The sequence below is a fragment of the Amphiura filiformis genome, chromosome 13 (genome assembly GCF_039555335.1).
Source record: "Amphiura filiformis chromosome 13, Afil_fr2py, whole genome shotgun sequence".
Taxonomy (NCBI): domain Eukaryota; kingdom Metazoa; phylum Echinodermata; class Ophiuroidea; order Amphilepidida; family Amphiuridae; genus Amphiura; species Amphiura filiformis.
In genome coordinates this window covers 10838988-10864738 of record NC_092640.1, presented here as the reverse complement: position 1 = coordinate 10864738, position 25751 = coordinate 10838988, and the positions used below count along the sequence as shown (strand labels likewise).

Below are 25751 nucleotides of genomic sequence, written 5' to 3'. Positions count from 1 at the left end.
CAAAAGTCACCCAATTGGGCTACTAATTATTAATTTGGCAACCCTGCATTTGGTATGTCACAGGTCAATGATTGCCAATACAATGCTGCATGTACATGTACACACAATGCACACATTATATGCTGCTAATCAGTGTTGCTACTTTAGTGACCTTTGAGCCCAATTGGAGGCAGTTTAGCAGTTGGGTGGATCTACTCCCTATTCCAGAATAAAAAATTCCTTTAAAAAAGGAATGGGGCGCCCAATGTGAGCTTGGTCGTGATGTGGTAAATTATCTCGAGTAAATTCCATGGTGTTTTATATATTGGCATTAGAATGATTTGTTTCTAGGGAAGAGTGGAAGATGCAAAAGATGTGTGTTTGAGTGGGGGAGGTATATGACAGGACTGTTTTGAATTGAATTTAATTGTATTGAAATGAATGGTATAAAGCCCGGGGGGCACTCAACACAAATGACCATATGGGTATGTTCCCCCGGAAAGACCCCCCTTTTTGGGTTTTGCAGCTCCGAAAGACCCCCTATATTTGACCAATATAAAGCTCCGAAAGACCCTTGATTTTGATAATTTCAGCTCTGAAAGACCCAAAAATTGCTCATTCCTCATATTTCTTGTTTTTTCTGGCGATTTTCAACCAAACAGCCAAGAAAGACCCTTGATTTTGACTTTTCGCAGCTTCTAAAGACCCCACTTTACTTGTTCACAGCCCGGTTCGCAGCTCCAAAAGACCCCCTTTTACCGGTACGCCGTCAGCTCCCAAAGACCCACCACCTCAAAATTCCGGGGGAGCATACCCACCAACATTTTTTGATGTGTCCCCCCCCCCGGTATAAAGCTTCCGTGTCAATATCATCCGGCAGGCATGTGGGGTGGGGGAGTTTTGTTGTAGTGGGGATATTGCATTGGATATTGAATATGGTTGAATTTCGAAGCAGGCATAAGACTGTTATAATTGATAGTATAGAAGACAAGAATAATTATTTTGCTTTTAAGTACCTTTCATTCAATTAATTTGGACGGTAATATTGCACTGACAATGTTTATAAAAAATACATTTATACTAAACAACCCAAAAATGCAAAACGAAACCATGAAAGCATGCACACCAAGAAAATACAGTACTAATTTTTAGAGATTTAAAAAATATTGTCCTGTTTTGCCAAATGAAACATAGCTAAATCCCAATCCTTCAGTAAGTCTTATTGCTAGTAAGTCAAATTTTAATATTTGGCCAATTTTTGGAAATAAGGGCCAAAAACATGTGTTTTTAGGGCATTTTTCATATGCTGTGACAATCAAGCCAAAGACTTGCACTAAGACTAGTTTCAGTTTATGCATTCTAATTTCTGGAAAAGACATGTTTTATTCTTTATATCCAACCATTTAATTAAAGTAACACAAAAAAGTGAATATTAGAGCAAAATTTCGGCATATAGGCCTTCTCAAGATTTTGAATGCTTAGACTTGCTCCAAGTCTGTGATTTTTGCAATGGCATAGATTTCTTTTCGACATGGGGGGGGGGGGGGGTGAGGTTGGAAACAGTTTCTTGAAGTATAGTGAATTCAGCACTTTTTGGCGACAGATTAAGTTTATTGAACAAAGCGTGCAAAAGATTTTGCCATTTTGAAGCTAAACTGATGAAATATGGTGCAAAAGTGGGATAAATTTGCGCGTAGCATGGAAAATTTTGCAAATTTAGGGCTAAAATGGCCAAATATAAGGTTAATTTGGTCAGAACCCATATACAGGTCTCAACATTGGGGGGGGGGGGTGATTGAATGGACCATCCCCCTTGCAAAATATTGGGGGTTCAGCTAAATGAATGATTAGGATTGAGCTATGTTTCATTTGTAGAACTTGATAATAATTGCTGAAAATTCAAAAGGCAACTTAATTATACATTGCAGAAATGCAGTGGCAGTGCCATGGGGGGCAAATTTCCCCCAGTCAGACCCCCCCCCTCTCTTGTTCCTCCCCAGCAAAAACCCAAAATTACAAAATTTGCGCCACTGCACAAATGTAGACCATTGTGACATTCAAATTTTACCGTTTGAGTTCAGGCTGGTAGACAGAGGGACTGTACATTATTTTCAAAACCAATAGATTGGTATTCAAATGTGGTTTTGTAGGGATTTGCGGCTGAGAATTTGTAAAGTAGGACCCATCTCTATACCAAAATTGAAAATTTGCAGCTAAATTTGATTACTGTAAAAGTGGAAATTTTCGCGAGGTTTTTAATTTCGCGAGTGGTCATAAAATCGCAAAAATAGCCTTTTGCATTAGGTTTCTATAATTTTGTATCAATATCAAATCCGTGCAATTGATAAAATCTTCAAAATCGCGAAAATATTGACTTTTACAGTAACACAAATTGGCAGTTTTCTAATTTTTCAGAATATTTTGGCTATAGGAGGCAAAATTGGGCAATTGTCAAAATATTTTGAGACAATTTTAAAGAACTGACACCAAAACTTGGTCAAGAATATTATTGATACCAAATGGCCGAAACTGTAACCCATGTGTGCAGCACATCCCCATATGGTCATTTGTATTCAGACCCCCTCTGAAATGGCCCTTTGTCTTGAAAACTGATTACACTTGTAAGTTATTGATGAAAATTAACGTGATTAAGGCTCCCAAAAATGATCATAAATATACTTGTTCATAAATGTTTATTTTGATCAGAAAGGAATTTTTCAAAATTAAATTTTTGTAATTTTTTTGTATATTTTCACAGGTCCATAAATACTCAAGGAGATGCGCAAGAACTGAAGGATAAGATTCGTAAAAGTGGATGCGCAAAACTGATTGACGACTACAGTAATCCAAAAGAGGGCGCTGAGAAGGCTTATCAAGAACTAGAAAGAGTTGTCAGATTGGTAAGTGATGAGGAAATAGTTTGTATATCTGGGCGGATGCCAGTGGCGTAGACAGGACTTAGGAAAGGGGGGGGGTATTGACGAAAATAGTCAATAATGGGCTAAAAAGCACAAAAGACTCAAAAACTTAAATATCAGGGCAGGCAGCATCCCACTGGGGAGGCAGAGGGAACAAGACTTTGGGGGATAAATCCTTCCAATAATTTGATAGGGGGATGGTCCATACAATCTCCTCCCCCTCCCCCAGTATTGATGTCTGTATGTAGGTTTCAAATTATATTTGGCCATTTTAGCCTAGAAAGTGCAAATGGTTTTATGTGCATTTGTACCAGCAAACACAAAACAATTTGGACATCATTCGCAAAAGCTTGGAAAATGTTACCAGAAAAACCTTTAAATGTCTGGTTATATAAAGGTTTCCATAACATTCAAAAACATTTTTTGATAACTTCCTGCAAATATTCTAAAATAACCCTTTTTAAGTGTTGACAAAATATTTGGCAAAAGGTGTTTGCCAAAAATATTTCACAATAACATTTTGAACAAATTAAAAGAATATTGTTTTAGTGTGTTTTGTTTTAGTGTGTTTTAATACAAAACATTTTCAAGACCTTTACATAACCTGACATTTAATGTTATTAAATTGTTTTTACCAAAACCAAAATATAACCTGTTTAAACTTAGGGGCTGTGCAATAATTATGAGCCCCCCTCCCTTGGGGGGTAAAATTTCCAAACTGCTCGCCAAAAATCGCTTGCCTCCCCCCTCTCGGCCCGCCAAAAATGCTTTGCCGCCCCCCCCCCTTGAACATGCCAAATTTTTGGGATCCCAAATTGCCAACCTGCTAGATGTATGTTGTGAGCGCAGCGAGCAGGAAAATGTGCATATTTAAGTTGCTTCCGTACTGTTTTCCTAAGCCTTTTAGAGCGTTTTATTAAAAAGGCGCCCCATGAATTTGTGCGGCTTGCCAAAATTGCTTGCACCCCCCCTTTTTCGGCTTGCCAAAAGTTTCTTGCCCCCCCCAATTTTACCCTCCTCCAGGGCTCATAATTAGTGCACAGCCCCTTATTCTGTCACCAAAAGGTGCTGGATTCACTATACTCCAAGAAATTCCCCTTATCCCTATGTCAAAAAGAAATCTGTGCTACTGCTTCTCACAGCGGGGAAGCTGCCCCCCTGGCTACAATGTGTTCCAATATCTGTAGTCATGTTCACATTGTCGGACGTACGCCCGGCCACAGAATTAGAGAAGGAGAACCGGGACTCCCTATACCGGCATGTACAATCGCGCCGTCAGCTATGGGGAGAAAATTGGGAGTATTCGGGTCCTTGCCGACGGTGCGCGGAGACTAACGAAAACAATTCTGCGTTTCATCTGAAGCGCCTTGGTACTCAGCGTGCAGGTCGCATCAAGCGCGTCTCTCAAATGCGCCCATCATCCATGTCGCGTTTGCATGACTACGAAAGCCTCAAGCGCATTCTGAGGGAAACCGAATACCCCCAATGTTTGCTCCATGCCTGGATCAAGATGGCGGTCGAGTCCTGGTTCTCTGGTTTTAATTCTGTGCGCCCGCAGAACTTGATCGGCGTAAGTTGCTAGGAGTAGCGGTAGGCGCTGCCAGGAGTAGGCGCAGTGTGAACGATGGTCAGCGTAAGTTCCGCCAGGCGTACGTCCGACGATTTACTCCTGACAAAAGTCAGGAATAGCGAGCTGGGTGTAACCTCCGCCAGGCGTAAGTTGCAATGTGAATACTGCTACTCCTAGTACCCAGTGTAAGTATGACCTTTTGTTAGTTGGAATTAAGAAATTACATATCGCACGGTTGATAAAGGTCACCGAAACACTGGAAGTGGTAGCCAATGTTTACGCCCGACCAGAAGTGAATGCTTGGTGGAAATGATTGGCGTGTAATGCTAGGAGTAGGCTAGGTGTGGACACGTGGTAGGAGTAGGGAAAATATTTGTGGAATTTTGATCAATGTTAGTGTAAGTTTACGCTGGGTGTAACTCAAAATGTCAACACGACTTGTGGGTGGACAGACACTTGGGTCCTGATGAAACCAGGCTCAAACAAATTGCTTAAGCCAAGCTAAAAAGCTTATGTAACAATACTGGCTGGACTGGCCTGTATGGAGAGAACAGAGAGAAACAAAATTGAAGAAGAACAGGGGAAAGAAATGTCACTCTCGATAATCAAGAGAACAATTTTTGCTCTCATCGATTAGAAATTGAAAATTCTTAATCCATCCCCTGATACTACAGCTGTATCACAAGGTTTTGAATTAAATCAAATAAAGATATCAATTTCACTACAGCTGTATGTTGTGATGGTTTATTTTCATCAAGGGTAATTTAAGTTAGAAGGATCGAAGAGCAAAAATTCATCATAAGGATCCTATAGTGCAATTTCTTTTAGAGAACATGCGCCACCACAAGTTTTTAGATGTTGCACTAGCTTGGCAGAACTCTGCCCAGAGCATTAATTCAATCGGCTTTGGGAAAGTGTTTTCTGGTTTTTTTGGGGGGAGGGGGAATTCAATATAAATTTGATACAGTTGTAAGGCTGACACTTTTAAGGTAAAGGGCTTTGGTGACGGTCATTTACAAAAAAGAGGGCTTTGAGAGATGAACTTTTGAACCTATGGGGGCATTGGGTGCGAATATAAGAAAATAGCAGCCCCGTAAAGCCAGAGTATTGCATTACTCGAATTTTCTAAATTGAGTGTCTTTATTGAAAAACAGTTGCAGTTGCCATTCAAATTGGGAAACAATGGTCTTTGGGGGACAGGTCTAAGGAGGAATTATAGTCTTTTGGTGACTGAGCATGGGTTATCCAATAATATGGGGCCTTTGTCTGGGGGCCTTTGAGTAATACGATACTACGATGGCCCCAATTAACAGGCACTACACATCACTTCAAATATAAATTCGCAACTGGTATACAAGACATAACAAAACATGGATGTTGAGTTTTTCTGCAGAAGTCAATTTAACCAAAATTACCCTGTCATTGTGTCTCCTCCCCGCCCCCCAACTCAACACAAAAGTTGACAACCATGAGAGTTACCAAATTGCGCGGAAAAGGGGTCATTTTTTTACCAGTTGCAAGGATCGCGAAATTGGCAAAATAGGGGGTATTTAATTTGCACTGTCCGTGAAATTTGACCCTTGAAATCAACAAAATAGGGGTATTTAACTTGTACTGTCTGCGAAATATGGATAAAAGGGGTACTTGAGAAAATCCAGAAATTTTATGTCAATATTTAGTGTCATTGATAAGGGGCGTTTGAAATTCTAATCATTGAAAAGGGTATTTGAAATTCTGGTCATTGAAAACCACAAAAAAGGGGTTGTTTTTGGCCAAATTTTGTCCTTGATTTTGCATGAAAAAAGGGGGATTGGATGAAAATCATTGCAAAGGGACCTTTGAAAGATTTGGTAACTCTCATGGTTGTCAACTTTTGTGTTGAGTTGGGGGTCGGGGTCTCCTGGAACAACCCATCGATCAGCAGTTGGCATGGGGGCTAAAGTGAATTTCAGGGGGGGTGGTAAAATCAACAAGTTTTGTGCAAAATCGCTGCAAAAAGTGGAAATTTTTGTAAATTTTCTGGGGGAAAATGTGGGGGGTGGGTAGAGTTCTGACTGGGAGAAATTTTCCCCCATGGCAGTGCCACTGTGACACAGGAACACACACTGTATGCTCTGCTGATCACATGTATGGGCTGCTAAACCCAGGATCCACATATATTAGAGTCATGCCCCCCCACCCGGTATACAAGTCATAGAAATTATAGTCAATACCCTTGAGAATTCAAGACTAGGCAATTCCAGATTATGAGATTTGTCATATTTGTGGTTTATCTATAATAACAGGAGTTAAGTGAAGGGGCGAATGAAGAGGATCAATCTCACAATGTACAGAGTGAATTAGACGACTCAATAGAAAACCTATGCGGCAGCTGTCAATGGGATGTGAACAACAATGGTGAACAACTCGAGGCATTTCATATGGCGACTGTGTCTACATGCCAATTAGGCTTTGAAAAGGTGAGTTTTGTGATGGACCTAGAATGAATAAAAAATAACTGTGTGAAAGATTCACTCGCCAGAAGTAATTGGTAAGAAAACTTATGCACAGATAGTCAGTAACATGCAACATTGTCTTTTTCATGGAAAACATTGTCACGGTGAACAATTTGAGCTGTATATATTCTTTGCCCGATTCAGAGCAGGATTCCGATTATGACCTCTATGAAGCAGCAATTATAATCTTTCACTTTTTTGTTTTCTTGTAACTCTAGGTACCTTAGAGATAGTCCCAAAATAGCTTTGTTGGATCAGTCCCCCCACACACACCATTTAAGTAATTTTTTCCAGATTTTGGCTCCTCTGTAAACTGCAACACTTGATGCAAATTGCAAGCGCTGATAGAGAACCAGTAAAATTGTTTTTTCAAATGAGCACAAAGTATTAGTTCAGAGTTTTCAAATGCTGAATGCGGTATAATTGTTTCTATAGACCACTTGACATGTCATTGCCCGGCAGTATGCGGGCGTAATTATGGCAATATTTCTATTGTTCTTTACCCTGCAGTGTGCATACGCATCGTAGTTTGCTTAGGGCATGTGCATTTTAAATCGCCCACCACATTTTATATCGTACAAGAAAGCCATTGAATAGTGTAGTGGTTTGTTCAAGCATATCGATAGACCAGTCCCTCGCCTTTGTTGATAAACAATGATGTCAAGTGGTCTATATACTGTTAATTCATGTGCAGTGTTTTAATTTCTTTAACATATTTTCTTTTGATTTTGCAGCATTATGAAAGACTCAATGAACACGTTGCAGCTGCAGGTCCTTTGCCTCCATTCCTCATCAGTGGAACCCCAGGATCAGGGAAATCACTACTTCTTGCCAAATGGATATCTCTTCAACAGAGACGCAATCCTTCCAGCTTGGTGTTGTACCACTTTGTTGGCAATGCAGTGTCATCTAGTGCAAGTACTATTAACATGATACGGAGACTTACAGCACAGGTACATATAATTCCAAGAAGACAAAATCCTTTTTGCCATACATTGGGTTGTTCCAGTTGAAATCCATACAGCCGCTATGGAAGCTTGTTCTAGTTGAAGTCCATACACACCCTATGGAAGACATATATAACTCAAATCTTCCATACAGGGAGTGTAGATTTCAAATAGAGCCACCCATTCAGGTAATCCCATTTGAAATTCATACTCCCAGTGTGGAAGAATAAGCTCATGTCTACGATCGGGGGTGCATGGATTTCAACTGGGATAGCCCATTTTAGTTCAGCATGAGTGCCAGTAGTACATGCTACAGTGGATAGCTGCTCAATCTTCAATGGTTTATACTAAATACTAATTATTATTTTTAAGTTGAGAAAGGAGAGGGAAAGAGACAGAATGTTTGTGTGTGTGTGAAGAGAGCAAGTGCACAAGAGAGGGGATGAAGGTAAAGAGTTAGAGAGAGGTGGGGAGTGGAGAAAAAGTATGTGTATTTGTGGGTGTGTGTGTACATATGTGGATGGGGGTGTACATGTAAGGGTGGGTGTGGGTGTTTCATGAAACCTGAAGATGAATTTTATTATGCTTACATTCGGGCAAACAAAATATGCAGGCACAGACTTGGTCATCAAAAGTCTGTTAATTGAAAAACTTTATCCTGGTTGGAAGGTAAGCAGGATCTATCCTGATCCACCACAGGTTGGGGTGTTGTGCAGGTCTTGTGCAGATTCCTTCAAGAAGTAAGAGTTAGAAAAAAAAGACCACACAACACCACAGTATCAATTCTAATTGTGAAGGTAGAAACCAAATGTGCATTATTGTAAACACTGAATGAATCAATAAAACGAGTTATTAGAATTTGTTTTTCTCTTCAGTTAATGCAATATGCAACCAATCCTCCAGCTTTAGCATCGGAACCCAACAGACTTCTAGATGAGTTTCCCAAATGGTTAGAGAGGATCTCAACCAAGATATCTGGTGGTGTCATCTTGGTACTGGATTCGCTAGATTTATTCAGGGTAAGTTCATTTTGGATATATAACTTCTATGGTATGTTGTTGTGAGAGTTACAGCCAGCTGTTTCAAAGGGAACTTGTTCCAAATATCTGAAGGTCCATGATTCTGAACACATACATGTGTCCTTTCTGTACCAGTACACCATTTTATAAAGTCCTCAAACCTCTGCGATTTAACCAATCATATGTCATACAGATTTGCACATTCGGCCATCATTACTATGCAGAGTGAACTGTGCATAGTAATGAGTGTGCAATAGCATGATGTATATAGGCTTCAATGGCAAAGGCGTTGGGATTTTCCAAAATGATCAGTAAACTTTTGAGAATAGCATTCCTTGGGAATAGCAGCTCTTTGGAATTGTAGGTGTGGGTATAGACATTGAATATTAAAATTTATGTAATTTAATATTGCAAGACCAATGCTCTTGTCAGGTTAAGATGAAACTTATGTAGCAGCTTTTATGTAATGTAGCCCATACATATATTCATTTGGGCAATATCAAAGACTCTAGATACAAAGTATAGTATACCATTATACGTTGTACACAAGACCCTGAATACAAAATCTACCATTGTGCACTCGCTGACACGATCATTAATAGTGCATAATGAGAGATTTTGTATCTATGGTCTTTGCCCAATAAAATTGAATGTGTATATTCAGAAATAAGCATTGTCACTTAGTGTACAGGAGCTACTTGAAATTTCATTGGGAGGAGCTGCTATTTCATTTATTAAAATTTTCAAGTTTCGATGACTTTATACATTTTCCATCCTTGCAGAATGCCGAGTCTCAACTACAGTGGCTGTTGGACCCTCTACCAATTGATGCTAGGGTTATTGTGTCTGCTAATCCAGACAACTGCCCACAAGCTTGGAGGTATGTATCATTGTGGATTTCTCATAGTGACAAACCTCAGTTTTCTATAAACTGTACCCCTTTGTATTTATAGATGTATAAAGGTGACCATATCAATTTTTTTGCAGTGGAAGGTTAATTTTGGTGTGATTGTTACCTGAAATTTACCACTCCAGTAAGGCACTTCACATATAATGTAAAGTTGATGCATAGTATAAATTATCCATTAAAAATAAAAAACATTCGTATTATTATGATTAATATAACAAATTGCATCACCATTCAGCTCAAGTGCATTGACTTGTGTAATTTTAATTCATATAGGCTTTAACCAAATAATTCTGCACAACAAAAAAACAAGAAGTCTTTTGGTAATTTGGTAATAATTTGTCACCAAATGTGTTTAATGAAAGTAGCAGTAGAAATACCTTTATCTCAGCTTCAAGGAAGTGTGAATCAATGTACCATATCTATTCCTGTGTTTGAAAACCCTATGGGCAGTATGCAAGTATGCATTTTTAGTTTCAATGTGCTCCACTTATTTTTCTTAATACTTGTATCTTTAGTCCATTTGGCTTTCTTGAGATAGTAGCATCCGTATATGATCCACACATGATCAGAGGTGGTATATCATATCATATCATATCATATCATTTTATTTGCCAGCAAAAAGACACATATACATATAAAATATTGCACAATATCAAAATTACACATAAATATATAAATTACACATGCAAAGATATAAAAATGTAAGCTATGGAAGGTCATAAAGCAAGAAATTGAAATTGAATTGACCCATGTTGGAGAAAATAGAGAGATGGCATGCCTTAACCAGGAACAATTTAAACAAAGGACAAGAGAACCCCTGGCAGGGATAGCCAGATAGTGACAAAGTATAATGCCTCATCTTATGTTGGAGAATGTAGGTAGATTCATCCTTTGCCCTGTTCCCCTGTGCTGATTGTATGTGTTCTTGTGGGAATCAATTAGGTTTAGCCACTTTGAAAGTTTACCCACTATCTGTAGGGTACAGTCATTTCGCACCACATCGCATGCTGCACCGCCTTTGTTCGCACATGTATCACACATGACCAAATGCACTATATTAGATGAGTTGACCTGAATGTTTATCAACAAAGGCAAGGGACTGATATATTGATATGCTTGAGCGAACTGCATACAACCCCTATATACACTGTTATAGCCTTATTGTGATGGGCTCTGAACAAAATATGATTTTGTGCACATACTGCCAGGCAAAAAGCAATGGAAATTATGATGGTGCATGTGCATACTGCCAGGCAAATATGTCACAAGTCAACTCATCGATAGGATTGTAATAATATCATTTATTCCATACATTATAAATCCAAAAGTCCATCATACTTATTTGCATATCCATTGTTTCATTCTTTCATGCATTCCATTTCAGATCATGGCCAACACTTCATCTTGAACCACTCAGTCCACGCCACACCAAAGAGCTCCTCCACGCTCTCTGCCTTGTGAAAAACTTCACACTCAGCAGCGAGGATGAATCCCGTATCCTCTCACACTGTCGCATGCCAGCGACGCGTCATCCACTCTACATCACCGTACTTGTTGACGAGTTGATACATAGTGATAAGTCGTTACCGATACGTGAGAAATTGGACGTTTGTTTGAAGTATGCCGAGACGGCAGAATTGTATAGATATGTACTGGATTCACTAGAGGGGGAGTATGAGAGTATGAATAACAAAGGCATGGTGAAAAGAGTAAGTTTACATCAAACTGCTTTTATTAGGATGTGCCGTGATGGTACTATCAGTGCTTGGACAAAATTTGTATTGGAGTCATTGTGGCTGCTACCTGACTTGAACTGCGAGGTTCACAGTTTTGATGGTTTTAGGAATATTAAGCCCAGGTTATACTACATCCTTTCAGTCCATACTGTGCCTGCCCCTGACTTGGGATGGGTGGTGGTGGTTTGAGCACCTGGTCCCGTAAACCCACCCTCTCCAGCTAATAAAAATAATAAAAATATGAATAACAAATAGATGATGTAAGATATGTATAGTTGGGATGTTGATGGACAATTTTCCTTTGGGACAGTTTTTGAAGCCATTTTACCATTGTTGGAGGAGGTTGTGCTTTAAAATTTAAGTTTTTTGTTCCTCAAATTTAAAAACCTATCAGCTCATTGGTGATAGTGATGCCATTGCATACAAGTATCAATGTCGGGATTGGAATAATTCCAACATTGTGACATTGGCACTTTCGATACATTTTCCATATATTTTCATATACATTTCATTTTTTTTTATTATCTCAGATTTGCCAGTTATTTCACTAGTCAAGAAATGGGATGAGAGAAAGTGAATAATATGATCCTATGCCAAATTAGAATTCTATTTTTGGGCCCCATGTTAATCCATTTGCATTGATATTAAACATCTATTAATATTGTTTATCCTTCTTTCTTGTTATCTCAGATTTGTCAGTTAATTCATCAGTCAAGAAATGGGATGGCAGAGAGTGAATTATTTGACCTGATGCCAAATCTCAATTGGAATTTCTGGGCACCATTATGTCATGATCTACTGGACAGACATGTGTTGACATATAGAGCAGGGACACTCATATTTGCACATGAACAGGTAAGCTATAGGGACAACTGTTCTGTGAAAGATATTTGAGGGCAATAAAATTTGAATCCATAGTAATATACTTGGTGTGAGTGAACATTTGGAATCTTGTACCATCTTGTACTATAGTTTGGGTACAAATGTTGGTACAAGCACTCCAAGAAAGCCAAGATATATCATACACAAGAAGCATACTTTTAAATGGGGATACGGAACAGTGGATGTCTGTGGGATACATAACAGTGGATGTCTGTGGTTGCTGTGTTAGATTGCAAATAGCATCAAAATACCTTTTTAACAATATCCATGGTTGAGATGTAAGATAATAGTCTGCACCACTGGAGCAAATAAAACTCAGAACTGAGTAAGAGCAGTAAGGCTGGTAAAGCTCAAACTTATGCGTCTGTGGTAAAAGAAATGAAATGCAGATATAGAATGTAGAATGTATGTAGCTGTTCACATTTGCACCTACAGGTGTTCAGGGAATGTGTGATACCCTATATTAATTTTTAATGATAGCCCCGTATATTAATATATATAATGTGCAATGAACTGCAAATATTGTAAATAAGAAAAAAAAGAATGTGTGTCCCCGGATGCATAACTAGAGTAAATGGTATAAGAATTGTGCATAATTTGTGTAACATCCTTGGTTAACCTGTTCAAGTCAGGAACTAATATCCCTGTTTGCATAATCCTAATTAAATGCTGTCCCCGTTTGAGGAGTCTTTTTGTAGGGTATTTTTATGTGGGTGCTTTCATATTAACTTTTCCTTTAGAGTTTTGTTTATGATTTTCTTGTGTCTTGTTCCAATGAATAGTAATTTTGTTGATGTTCTTTTATTTTCAGGCTCGAGAAGCGGTACAATTAAACTACTGCCTTGGACTCAATGAGCAAGAAGTGCAGTCAGCAACAAAAAGTCTTATCCACTATCACATACAAGCACTCAAGTAAGTTATATATAGTGTAAATATGAGAGTGGTTTGTCTTCCAGAGGAGTATTATTATTAAAGCTATAGACGAATCCAAATACACGCATTCCTACACCTGACTGGGTCCCCGTCGGCTACAATGCCTCCAAAATGTGAAATGATTCGGCCTTGGCGGAAATTTTAAACTGCATTCCATCACCCGTTTTACACCTTCCTCGAAAACACAGGTAGACAAAAGAATGATTAAAGTTTACAACACAATACAGTTCCAACAGTTGTGCAAATAAAAGCCGCCTTACACCTAGAGAGGTCGAGGAGGGTTAATAGAATAATACAATAGAGATAATTCCTCAGGTAATCCCGTCGCATCTATTCATAGATGTACAAATGGATGAACAAAAGGACTATGTATGAATAGATGCGACAGGATTACCTCTATTGTATATATTATTCTATTAACCCTCCTCGTCTTTGCATCTTCTCTAGGTGTTAGGCAGCTTTTATTTGCACAATCGGGCGCTCAAAACACGTACCAGGTTGGTGCTAGCGGGAATCCAAAGATGGCTGACCAAATCCTGACCATGACTTGGCTCGTTGGATTCGTCTATTAGTCTGGTGTATGCAGCTAAACCATACCATACATGTAGTTTGCAAACAGTATAGACGAATCCAATTTCATGCATTCCTACAAATCAATGTCAGCCATAGCTGGGTCCCCGCCGAGTCTATCCCACCTGAAATGTGAAATAATGCATCCTTGGCTGGGATTTTAAACTGTATTCCATCACCTGTGTTACACATAGACAAAATAATGATGAAAGTTTACAACACAATACAATATAACATCGATTTTTGAGCGGCTTTAATCCATCCAATTGGGCAGTCACCGGGGGCAGTCACAACACCAGTTTGGTGCGCCGGGGACCCAGTAATAGCTGAATGAATTCTGACCATCACTTGGCTTGTTAGATTCGTCTATAGGGTGTTAATCTAGTAAAGAATTCTGATGTAAAAAGAATCTTAAAAGGCAAACACTAGATCTATATATGTACCTTGCAAGAAGCAAGTGATCCCCCAAATCCCCTGTAGATGATCAAGATTGATTCTCTCACTAAAGCATTTTCCACCTTGATGTGGCAGTGACGACAAAATGTTGAGGCAGCTTTTTCGCTAGCACATCACTATGAGTGAACACTGGTGATTTATAGCTGTGCTCAATGATGTGCGCACTGGCGTCACTGCCACATCAGGGTGGACAATGCTTTAGAAGAGTGACCTGGTAATCCCCTGCTATATCAACTCCAATACATCATCATTGGGAGGTGTACACTCAACACACACATTTGACTTTATACCGATTCTGAAATGTGCCTTGCTCATACTCATCACAAGCACTTTAATTGTGATTTGTAATTATACAAATTATCATTGAAAATATGTACTTTTGATATCTCTGTTTGAAGTTTCCTTTTGCCTGCTTTGAATATTCTAATTTTCAAGTTAAACCTAAGTAGCTCCCAGTATTAAAATCACAAGTTTTATTTCCATGCTCACTTGAGTAAAGATGGCTGCTTAACCACTTTCTTCATATCATATTTAGGATGCCAATAGGTGCAGTGACAACAAGAATAGCTGATGAGTTACCATGGTTACTGCAGACAGTAGGGGACTTAGACAGACTGCAACAATGTGTCACCAACCAGTGTATATTTAAGCTTCTATATCAGCGTGGTTTAGTTGCAGAATTACTGGACTACTGGCAGGCACTGGGCAAAGATAAACTAGCAATGGCTGAGTTGTACAATGAGGCTATCAAGAAAGTGGAACAAAGTAAGTCAGGATATTCATTCATTTCATTTCATTCGACTGTGGAGCAGGCAACTACAAAGTTTCTCCAAGCACCACAATCCATAGCGAAAAAGGCAATTGCATCTGGTTGTAAATTGTTGTTAGTATCTCCCAACACCTTTATATAAATCAGATAGCTTGTCCTTTGTCACCAATGTGATGGAACATTAAGGGCATATAAAATGAGTTTAACCAGTGGCATAGTCAAGGGGACAGCTTCCCCTCTGTGAGAAGTCTTGCCACCTCCTGATATTTAAGATTTTTAGGCCTTTTTTGTGCTTTTTAGCCCATTGTTGAAAATGTTTGTCAAATTTTGCCCCCTTGAAAGTTGCCTTTCCCCTTTGCGTCTTCTCCCTGAAAAAGTTCTGGCTGTGCCCTGAGCTTAATTGTTGGCAAATTGCATTTGAAGAAATTTGTAAGTTGTGGTAGTATCATTTAAGGGACCTAGTAGTCATTTGAAAAGTACTTCAGTTACCATTATATAATATAATTGTTGATGTAGATCAATTAACTCAACTGAGTATAGACCAAAGAGTACACACTCATGAAAGGGGTTCACACAGACATCACATACTTCACTAGTAGAAGCTCCCCCAAGGATCTAGTTTAGGTCCACATAATGATTTTACTTTTTTTTCACTACAGTGGACATTCCAGTTGTCACGCAGCCCAGAATAGCTGACATGAATGAGATGCTTGGGAGATTCCTGAAAGATCTTGGGCTGCTAAGCCAGGTAAACACAATGGACTATTTCAGTTGAAATCCATACACCCACTATGGAAGACATGACCTGAATCTTTCACACATCAGGGAGTGTGAATTTCAAATCAGGTTACCTGAATGGGTGACTCCATTTGAAATCTATGCCCCTTGTTTGGGAGATCATGGAAAGATATGGGGAGATTAAGGCCATTTTCCATAGGTGTATAGATTTCAACTGGAATATCCCAATCTATTTTAGATCCCCCCCCCCCCACCAACATGTCCACAAAATACCACAGATTGCAATCTAGTGCCTCCTGGAATACATGGATCCTGGTTTCTCTACCGGAAGTCAGTTTGACCAAACTTCCTTAGCACAATACGAAATGCTGGGTACGAACAGCGCGTTCGTTAGCATCCCACACACGCGTCAGCATACAGTATTAGTTCCTGTGCGACGTATGCTACTGGTTGTTCCAGGATACGCAATGACAGGGTAATTTTGGTGAAACTGTCTTCAGGAAGAGAAACTCAGGATCTGTGTATAGGTTCAACAGGCAAAACTTGATGCAAAGTGTGCCCAAACAACCCTTTCAGTGTTATGATTTGTAAGCCCCAAGTGCCCTCCAAATAAAACCACCACCAGGCCAAGCAAAATACCATAGTACACAAGTCATGAACAAACTTGAAGGGGAACAACCCTGAAGGGGAATTGGGTGTCTGACCTGGAATAGGGCTGGGGCAGGCAACAAATGGTGCATGCTGTATGTGCCCAAATAACCCTGCAGTGTTGTAGTTTGTAAGCCGCAAGTGACATTCAAGTATAACCACTTCCAGATGAAGCAAAACATCAACACACATAAACAAACCTGAAGGAGAATTGGTGTTTAACCTGGAATATGGCTGAGGCAGGCAACACATGGTGCATGCTATGCTCAAACAACCCTGCAGTGTTAGAGTTAGTAAGCCCCAAGTATAACCTCCAAACATGAAGAAGGGGACAGCCTGAAGGGGGGGGCCGAGCCGAAGGGGGAGCTAACCTGAAGTGAGAACAAATCAAAAATCTAATAATTATTGTTGTATTGGTATTTCTTGCAGGCTGTGAGATCATTACAGAGAGCATTAGAGATACGGGAATCCATTGATCCTGACCACCCAATAATGGCACAAAGCTTCCTTCTTCTAGGCGGACTCTATGGGCAATGGAGCAAGTACCACACAGCAGAAGCCTATTACAAACAAGCATTAGAGATTTGTGAAGCCTGTGATGATAGTGATCAGAGTACTACTGTCAAAGTGCTGGAGTCATTAGGTGTCCTATATAGAAAACAGAATAAGTAAGTTATCTATGAGAATTTGGATTGAAATTTTCGAATACTCTCTTGTATTCCTACTATGGGTTTCATTATGGATCTTAAGCCTCACCACATGGTGTCAACTGCAGACGACAAGCTCCAAATTATCTTTACAAATTCAAAAATGTCAGAATTTCTATGGCTATATTTGGAATTAGCACGGAAAGTGTATTACAATGAGTACAAACAAGCCCAGTATTGGTTTAGTGGTTCTTGAGATAACTCTTGATATTTGTAACCACTTGTAGTCTACTGTAGTAGACCATTTTAATTATCATCCCTCTAATCATGGAAAATCCACCAATAATGACCTGTTCTGATCCAACAGCTACCTACCCATGGGGAAAAAAATTCTCTGGGCAGGGCAGTCACTGGGCATGTGTTGGGTTTTATGCATGGAATGGAATGAATTGTTATCAAACTTGGGGCTTGGGGCTCATGGCCGTTGTTCAGTCAGATCAGTCCCCCATTCTTGTACATGTATGTTTTGTATTGCATTGATTAGAGAGCTGGATTGACCAGTGGCTTAAGGAACGCCCAAATTTTGTTTAAAACAAGTAATGTTTAGTTCAAATATTTCATTTCATGGGTAGCCACTGCTGACCTCATTGGCCTTTCAGTTACTTTTGATAAAGTTTGATTGATTTATTTATTTATTGATTGATTGATTGATTGATATGTTGATTGATGCATATTATAATATTGTTCATGCATGTTAACAATGTTGTCAGGGCCGGATTTACCTTTTCGGGGGCCCTGGGCCAAGCCAAAATTCAGAGGCCCCCAAACTCACCGTGAGGAAGGAATGTGTACCCAAGTGGCCAAGGTTTGGTTTACAAATAAGGGTCCTATACTATAAGATTGATATTATCGATATTAAAAAAATTAATTTCAGATAATTTTAGCCCAAAATGAAGGTGGATTTTGCTATACAAAGGGCCAGTGCGTGTGAAGCGCGCAAAATTTTGCAATTTTAGCATATTTTGGTCTAAAGCATCGTGTTTTCGGGCTAAAAAGAAACATGCACATGGCCACATTGGGGGACCCCAAATTTTGGGGCTGGCCCAATGGTAAATCCAGCCCTGAATTTTGTGAAAACTTTGTTCTTACATTAATCACCTAAGTATAAAATTTTCATACACAACCAATACAGAATTGAGTGTTTTTCAACAAAGAAAGATTTTATACCCTATGTGGACTATGTATTTTTCAGGCATGAGCAAGCTGATCCAATCCAGAAGCGAGCATCAGCTATACGCAAAATGTCACAACCAGTCCAGGTCCCACCGCAGAAGGCAAACGCCCTCAGTGCCTTGAAGAAGAGAGCGTTGCAACTAGAAGATCTCGCAACTGGCCCAGACTCAGTTGAACTAGCAAGGACATTGAATGAGTTGGGTGTACTATATTATCTACAGAGTGATTACAGGTAAGTGATGGGTCTTCTTTTGTATATTCACAAATGTTATTTGTGTGTGCTTTGCAATGAGGTAGAATCAAAGAGTACCGACTCTGTCATGTTTGTGTGACATTCATGGAGGCCACTTTTCAGAGCCACCAAACCTTTTACATTAGCAGATAGGTGAGATCGGCTTCTGTTGACAAAATTTCAGTCTTCAGTGAACAGCTCTTTTCAGAGCCATCAGTAGGCGAGGGGCGGCCTACATGTCTCATTCTTAGGTACTTTGTCAGGAGAAGTCAGAGCTACTCCTGACGAAAGCTTGATAGCTCTAAACTTGTCCGATGGCGAACCCGCTAAAAACTTACCAATTGCCACTTAATGTACCTGCAGATTATTTTGCTATCCAGCATGCGCTCTACAAACTTCAATTCAAAGTGTGCAGTTGTTTACATTCTGTATGTAACATGTTGTGTCAATAAGCGCTGTATGTGTAAACATAAAGATGCAAATTATCCTTTGATTTTGGGTCCGACCCTTGCCAATAAAAGCGGCGATGGCCTCCATGATTAACAAATCAAGTTGGCAGATTTGTCATAGTGTTACGTATATGTGAAATTTTGAGTTGGTAATCTTTGAGTATAATATCTTTGGTGCTTTTGTAAATCAGAGACACGTACATGAACAAATGTAACAGTAGAGACATGGGAACTGCAGTCATCAACACTTGAGGTATAGGGTTACCGGTATAAAATGCATTATAAACAATGTCCACAGTTGGTGGTGTAGGATTAGTCTATCTGCACTGGTGGAATCAAAAGTTGGCAGTAAAGCCAATAAAAGAGTTGTAAAACTCACAAGTGGTGTAACACTGTTCACCTTTTTATGTTTTAGTGTATTTATATACGCATATGGGGGAGTGACAAAGTTATTCACTTTCAGATTACCATCGCTGCAGTATTTCACTCTCATGGCAGTTATATAAGTGTTACACATTGTCAGTGTATTTTAGGAAGAGTTTCTGTATATCTTGCAGTGTTTATCTGTTTAGGCATACTGAATTATTATTTGACTCAGAAAGATGTATATGGATATGAATAAATCAATTTAATATCATTCTGTTCATCAGTGGTGTTGATCAATTCATAATTGATATTGAATTTCTTATTTTCGACTCACAGTAATGCTGAAAAACATCTGAAGAGAGCTCTGACAATGCGTGAATCCCAGCTTCCAAGTGAACATCTTGATATTGTGCAATCACTAAACAATCTAGCAGCATTATATAATGATGCTAAGGACTACCAGAAGGCTGAGTTATTTTATGAGAGGGCGCTTTCCATGCGTAAAGTTATCTTGCCAGTGGATCACCCGACTGTTGTGTCATCTGTTAGGAATCTCGGTATGCTGTATAGGAAACAGGTCAGTGTCTGCTTTGTTAAAGCCATATTGTAACATTTCCGTAAGAAATAGAATTGTATTTTTTTTCTTCACAAAATGTTATATTCACTACTACTATATTACTTTTCACTGTCCGATATGCCCTCATTTAATTTAGGCCCAAACAGATGAGGCAATACAAAGAAAATCACCATTTAATACCAGCCCATATGTCGCCAATACGAGCCACTCCGAGAAACATGACTTGGGTCTTTGATATATTATGATCGTCCCCCACGCCATGTACGTGCTGTGTTATGAATATAGCGTACATGTTTGATTAATATTTCCATTGTAATAAATAAATGTCTTGTTCAGTCGTGTTATTAAAAATCTCAGATTTTGACAAAACTAAAGTACCTGAAGTCTTGATTTTTGCAAGATATGTTACTAAAGTACATAACAATGATAAACCACAGTGGATAAATCAACTGATAGAAAAATATGTCATAATCTTATTATGGAATTGTGACAGCTCTATCAATGGTGGATCAGCAGGGGATAATTGGAGTGATTAGTGATTTTAGTTTTCTTCCTATTGGTAGAGAAACTGGACTAGACTCAAATTGTAAAATTATAATGTCATTCTGGTCCAGATCCTGTGACACTTTTGTAAGACTTCAGGTTAGCATATCGATAACAGGTTATGCTTGGTTGATCATAATTTGATCATGAGGTGAGCATTGAGTCAGTCTTGCTGATTTTGTTAAACATCATCTCGTGCCATGCAGGCCTGCAGTGGTTTTCACTGGCTTTTGGCTAGTGAGCCCACTCGAGTCTTATTTCCAGTACTACCAGAAGTTTATTAGTGAAAAACTTTATGTTGGTTGATCTTCTATATTCTAACTGATGTGTTACTTTTTCCTACACGGGAGAGGTATTTATGAATAACAGGTTAATTGGAGGTAATAATGTTTTATCAATAGAAGTAGAAGTGAAGAAATGCCACTTTTTGACTAGTAAATCAGAATTGTTCACAGAATCAGCTAAGATTGCATACAGTATATTCAACAATGTAAGAACACTGTTATTGAACAAGTGCTGGACATTTTGTAGAGAAGATGTGTATGGTGTATACTATAGAGAATGCCTGTAAAAGTATCATACACCATATAATGAAATAGTTATGAGGCACTGTCACTGCAGTCCAAGATTTTATCTTTTTCCTAAATGAAGTGCAAAAGATGATTAAACATGTTCATTTCTATTATTTCACCACACAGGGCAATTATGAGAAGGCAGAACCATTGTACAAAGAATCATTGGAATCAAGAGAGAAATGCCTTGGTCCCAACCACCCTGGTGTGGCAACAGCCTTGGTCAATCTAGCTGTTATCTATTGTCAGCAGGTAAGTTATATCACCTTAAGGGTAATTATGTGAAGGCAGAACCATTGTACAAAGAATCATTGGAATCAAGAGAGAAATGCCTTGGTCCCAACCACCCTGGTGTGGCAACAGCCTTGGTCAATCTAGCTGTTATCTATTGTCAGCAGGTAAGTTATATCACCTTAAGGGTAATTATGTGAAGGCAGAACCATTGTACAAAGAATCATTGGAATCAAGAGAGAAATGCCTTGGTCCCAACCACCCTGGTGTGGCAACAGCCTTGGTCAATCTAGCTGTTATATATTGTCAGCAGGTAAGTTATATCACCTTAAGGGTAATTATGTGAAGGCAGAACCATTGTACAAAGAATCATTGGAATCAAGAGAGAAATGCCTTGGTCCCAATCACCCTGGTGTGGCAACAGCCTTGGTCAATCTAGCTGTTATATATTGTCAGCAGGTAAGTTGAAAGCAGGCATTCATCTTTTTCAGAGACTAGAGCAGCCCGGCCTTCTGTAAATTGTTAACCAGTGAGTGCATGTTGCTCATGAGAGGCTGCGCTAAAGTAGGATGGGACTAAGCCAGAGTTATTAACAGAAGTGTAGGATTCTCAATATTGTCCTCTAAAGATGAGGTTCTCGGTCTCCTTCTCCTTTTCCCCTGTCCATTTCCCTCCCCCTGTCTTTTGTTTTTCATTCTTTGGTTTCAGACTGCCAAACGTGGGCTTTGTGCTGAGGCCCAGCTGGCCTAATTGTAAATTTCAGCGTGTTGAAAAAAAGATTTAGTTCAAAATTCTGTGTAGTCAGACTCAGACGGTTAAAGTTGTAAAACCCATATTTCCAAGCAGTTAGTCAATTAGTTAACAAGTTTGCCCCACATAACATGTATCAATTTTCATCCACATATGAAATCCTGTAATTTCAATCATTTGATCACAAGACTGCGATATCACTTTTTTCACCTGATAAAGGGCAGTGAAAAAATATCATGGAGATCAGTAAAATAATACAGCCTAAACCATCACTGAAATTTTTTCATCTACCTTTATACCTTTTGTAGGGTAAACATGTGGAAGCATTACCACTCTACGAACAAGCTCTGAAGATCTATGAAGAGAACTTTGGCCCACATCACCCACGGGTGGCAGAGACATTACGCAATCTTGCCGTTCTGCGTTACGAACAAGGGGACTTTCAACTCGCTGCATCACTATATAAACGCTCTACGGACATTAAAGAGATGACGTATGCACAGAAACCATTTGATAGGCGGTCATCAAGTGGTGATTCATCCAATCTGAGGGCGCCGATTGCGATGAGTCCTCAGTTACTTATCAGTGAAGAAAGGTAGCAGCGTTTGACCACCATTCCTCAGATGTCATTGATATACATAGAAACAGTATTGAAAGTCTTCCAGTGGTTGTTTGTGTTATACCAGATGGAATGGGGATAGTGATATATCTTCAGCAGCTTATTGTAACATCCTGATGTGGCAGTGAGGCTACGCCCAATGAAATGCGCACTGACGTCACTGCCACATTAAGGAGAAAAAAGATATAGTGAGGGAATGGAACATTATATGACATAATGTTCCATAATCGTTAACATGATGTGACATGATCTGATCTATTCAAACCAAAGTCTGAAATGTTGAAAATTGAGTTATTACTATTTCTAACTTACTCAGTTTTAATTGTTGAAATGGAGTACTTGGTTGCACAGTTATGAACTTTCATAAGTTCATTTTCTTTGGTTTATTGTATTTTTACTCCTTATCTCAATTTCATTTTTGCAAACTTAGTCATTTTAGCTGGGCAATTCCAGTTGAAATCCATACACCCCTATAACTGATTTTTTTTCCACACAGGGTGTGTGAAGTTTAAATGTTGGGTTACCTGAATGGGGGCGACCACCGAGATCTACACCCCTGTGTGGGAGATTAAGGTCATGTCTTCCATAGGGGGTGTATGGATTTCAACTGAATAGCCTAATTTACTGTTTCTGTGAGGACCAATTGAACATATGATGTTAGTAATTGAGAACCTGAAATGATGCAAATCAGTGCTGCCTGTATTCACCTATTGATTAATGAAAAGAGATTATATTTTACTACGTTTTTTACAATTTTGTACAATCTAGCTTTTTTATGAAAATAATGTTTAATACTTAAAAGTATCTCATTCTGCAGTATCTTGATTTATTAGACTCAATGATTTGACTTTTTCATTAGGTTTTGAGAATTTCTTTTCAGACAATTTCTACAAAATTGCATGGTCAAATAGTTATCAAGGTGTCTGGGTTCCAATAAGTATGGTTTCGAAATTACAACTTGAAGGCGGGTTGGAGGGGAGCATGATCTAGCATTGTTTGCACTCAAATAAATTTTCGTAATTTTGAGGTTTTACTGGGAGGGCAAGAGTTCTGACTGTGGCACTGCCACTGATTGAAAGATGGGGAAGGGAAGGGTTTAAGCTGAATGTGGATTTGCAACGATTATACAATGATAATGTGAAAGTATAACAAACATATTAAATTGGAATCATAAAACTAAACTTAGCTCTGGCGATGGTGATGGCGCACTTTTAACACCAATGCTGGTGTGGCATAAAATTTCAGCCAGGATTGTAGGCAATCCACTCCTAGCTGCTAGCGGGCAATTTGGAACCTGGTATGGCTGAACCTTTGTGATGTCAACCAATCATAGTTATTACAATGTTTCAACAGTAATTTTTACAAATACATGATAAACTTTTGTATTGTACATATAGTTTTATAACAAACTGTAATATTTTGTAGTGTTTATACTATTTATTAGACCTAGCAGTACTACAGTAGAAACCAGTATTATATCAATGAAACAAGCATTTGTAATGTACTTTATTTGTACACATTGGGAAAAAAGTAATGTTTCACAGAACGAAAATTCACACTTATTTAACTGGTATTGTTTTTACCCAATTTATTTGAAATCATAAAAAAAGTTAATGCTGTAGATGTATACATAATTTTACAGATGCAATTTGATACCTCACAACTTTTATTTGCATCAATTTTCTTTTGATCAATGTTTTTAGACGATCAAAAGGAACAGATAAAAGTTGTGTTTTCAAAAAATGCAGGCTGTCTCATGTTGATCAGTACATTCATTAAGGGTATACGATGTATTGTTGGTCGAAGCAGCAAAAAAAAAGTAGTTCACAGCATCTTGCGAATGGTAGTGAGCTTTAGCAAAAATTGCATTGCTCAATTCATAGCTAGCATGTAGAAGAATCCAAATATCACAGATATACTTTTGTAGGTCCTGTGCTTCTTGAGTTACATGTACGAGGGGTATCAAAAGTTTTAGAAATCGCCCAGAAGTGAAAGAGCTATATCAATGAAATTTTGTCAGTGCAATCACTTGTCCTTATGTACACTATGGTGCAAAAATGGTCTCGTAAGTATGTTTACTTTTTTTTACAGGAGCTAGATGTCACTACCTGCCTATGTAATCGCATAACCAGCAAAATGGAGAAAATTGAGGCATGCAGCATGATTAAGTTCCATTTTAATGGTTACAGTGCCCAGAAAATCTGTGATGAAATAAAATTCCTTTTCCAAAAAGCGACAGTGACATATTACAATCACCACCGAAGATAACTTTCATTTCATCATCAATTTTCTAGGCACTGCAACCCTTCAAAAGCAGGATCTTAATAATGCTGCTTGCCTCAATTTTCTCAATCTTGCAGTTTATGCGCAGTAACTGGGGCAGCAGGTTATTGGCATCTAGTGCCACCTGTAAAAAAAAAAAGTAAACATACCTATGAGACCATTTTTGACCATAATGTACATAAGGACCAGTGATTGCACTGACAAAATTTCATTGATATAGCTCTTTCACTTCTGGGCCATTTCTAAAACTTTTTGATACCCCCTCGTATGTTGTAAAGAAGGTTGAAACAACAACACTTTTGTAAAACGTACATAACTCATTAACAACAATAAATTAAGCAAGTTTTCAAAGTATATGATATGTAGAATGAACTTTTGCAAAACACCAAAGTGTTATTTTGACCAACAATTCTTCGTATAACCTTAAGTATTCAAAGACATTGCATTGTAAGTTTCTTTTTAACGTTCAATATGTAGTTTGATAGACACCTACATAAAGCAAATATTTGGGCGTGAGGGGGAACACAAAATGTTTTGTCAATTATTTTGTCAAAACTCCCACTCCCCCTGGTGTAAATATTGAACAGTCCCTAAGTTATTATGTATGTGTGTATGTGATGATTTGTTCAAAGAGAAAAGGACCAACCTTAACCCTTATGTGGAGAGAGGGTTAAGGTTG

General features: G+C 38.7%; 1 protein-coding gene across 1 annotated transcript in view; it reads left to right on the top strand.

The window, feature by feature from the left end:
• Positions 1-23300, top strand: part of LOC140168002 (nephrocystin-3-like) — a 279876-nt gene extending 256576 nt beyond the window's left edge. The window contains 15 exon segments of the mRNA XM_072191312.1: positions 2738-2879; positions 6753-6926; positions 7697-7915; positions 8785-8928; positions 9711-9808; positions 11223-11547; positions 12265-12429; positions 13268-13368; positions 14951-15180; positions 15844-15932; positions 17000-17238; positions 18470-18682; positions 19834-20074; positions 21462-21587; positions 22479-23300. Of these exon segments, the coding sequence (XP_072047413.1) occupies positions 2738-2879; positions 6753-6926; positions 7697-7915; positions 8785-8928; positions 9711-9808; positions 11223-11547; positions 12265-12429; positions 13268-13368; positions 14951-15180; positions 15844-15932; positions 17000-17238; positions 18470-18682; positions 19834-20074; positions 21462-21587; positions 22479-22769 (2797 nt within the window). The 3' untranslated portion in view covers positions 22770-23300.
• Positions 23301-25751: the final 2451 nt, after the last annotated feature.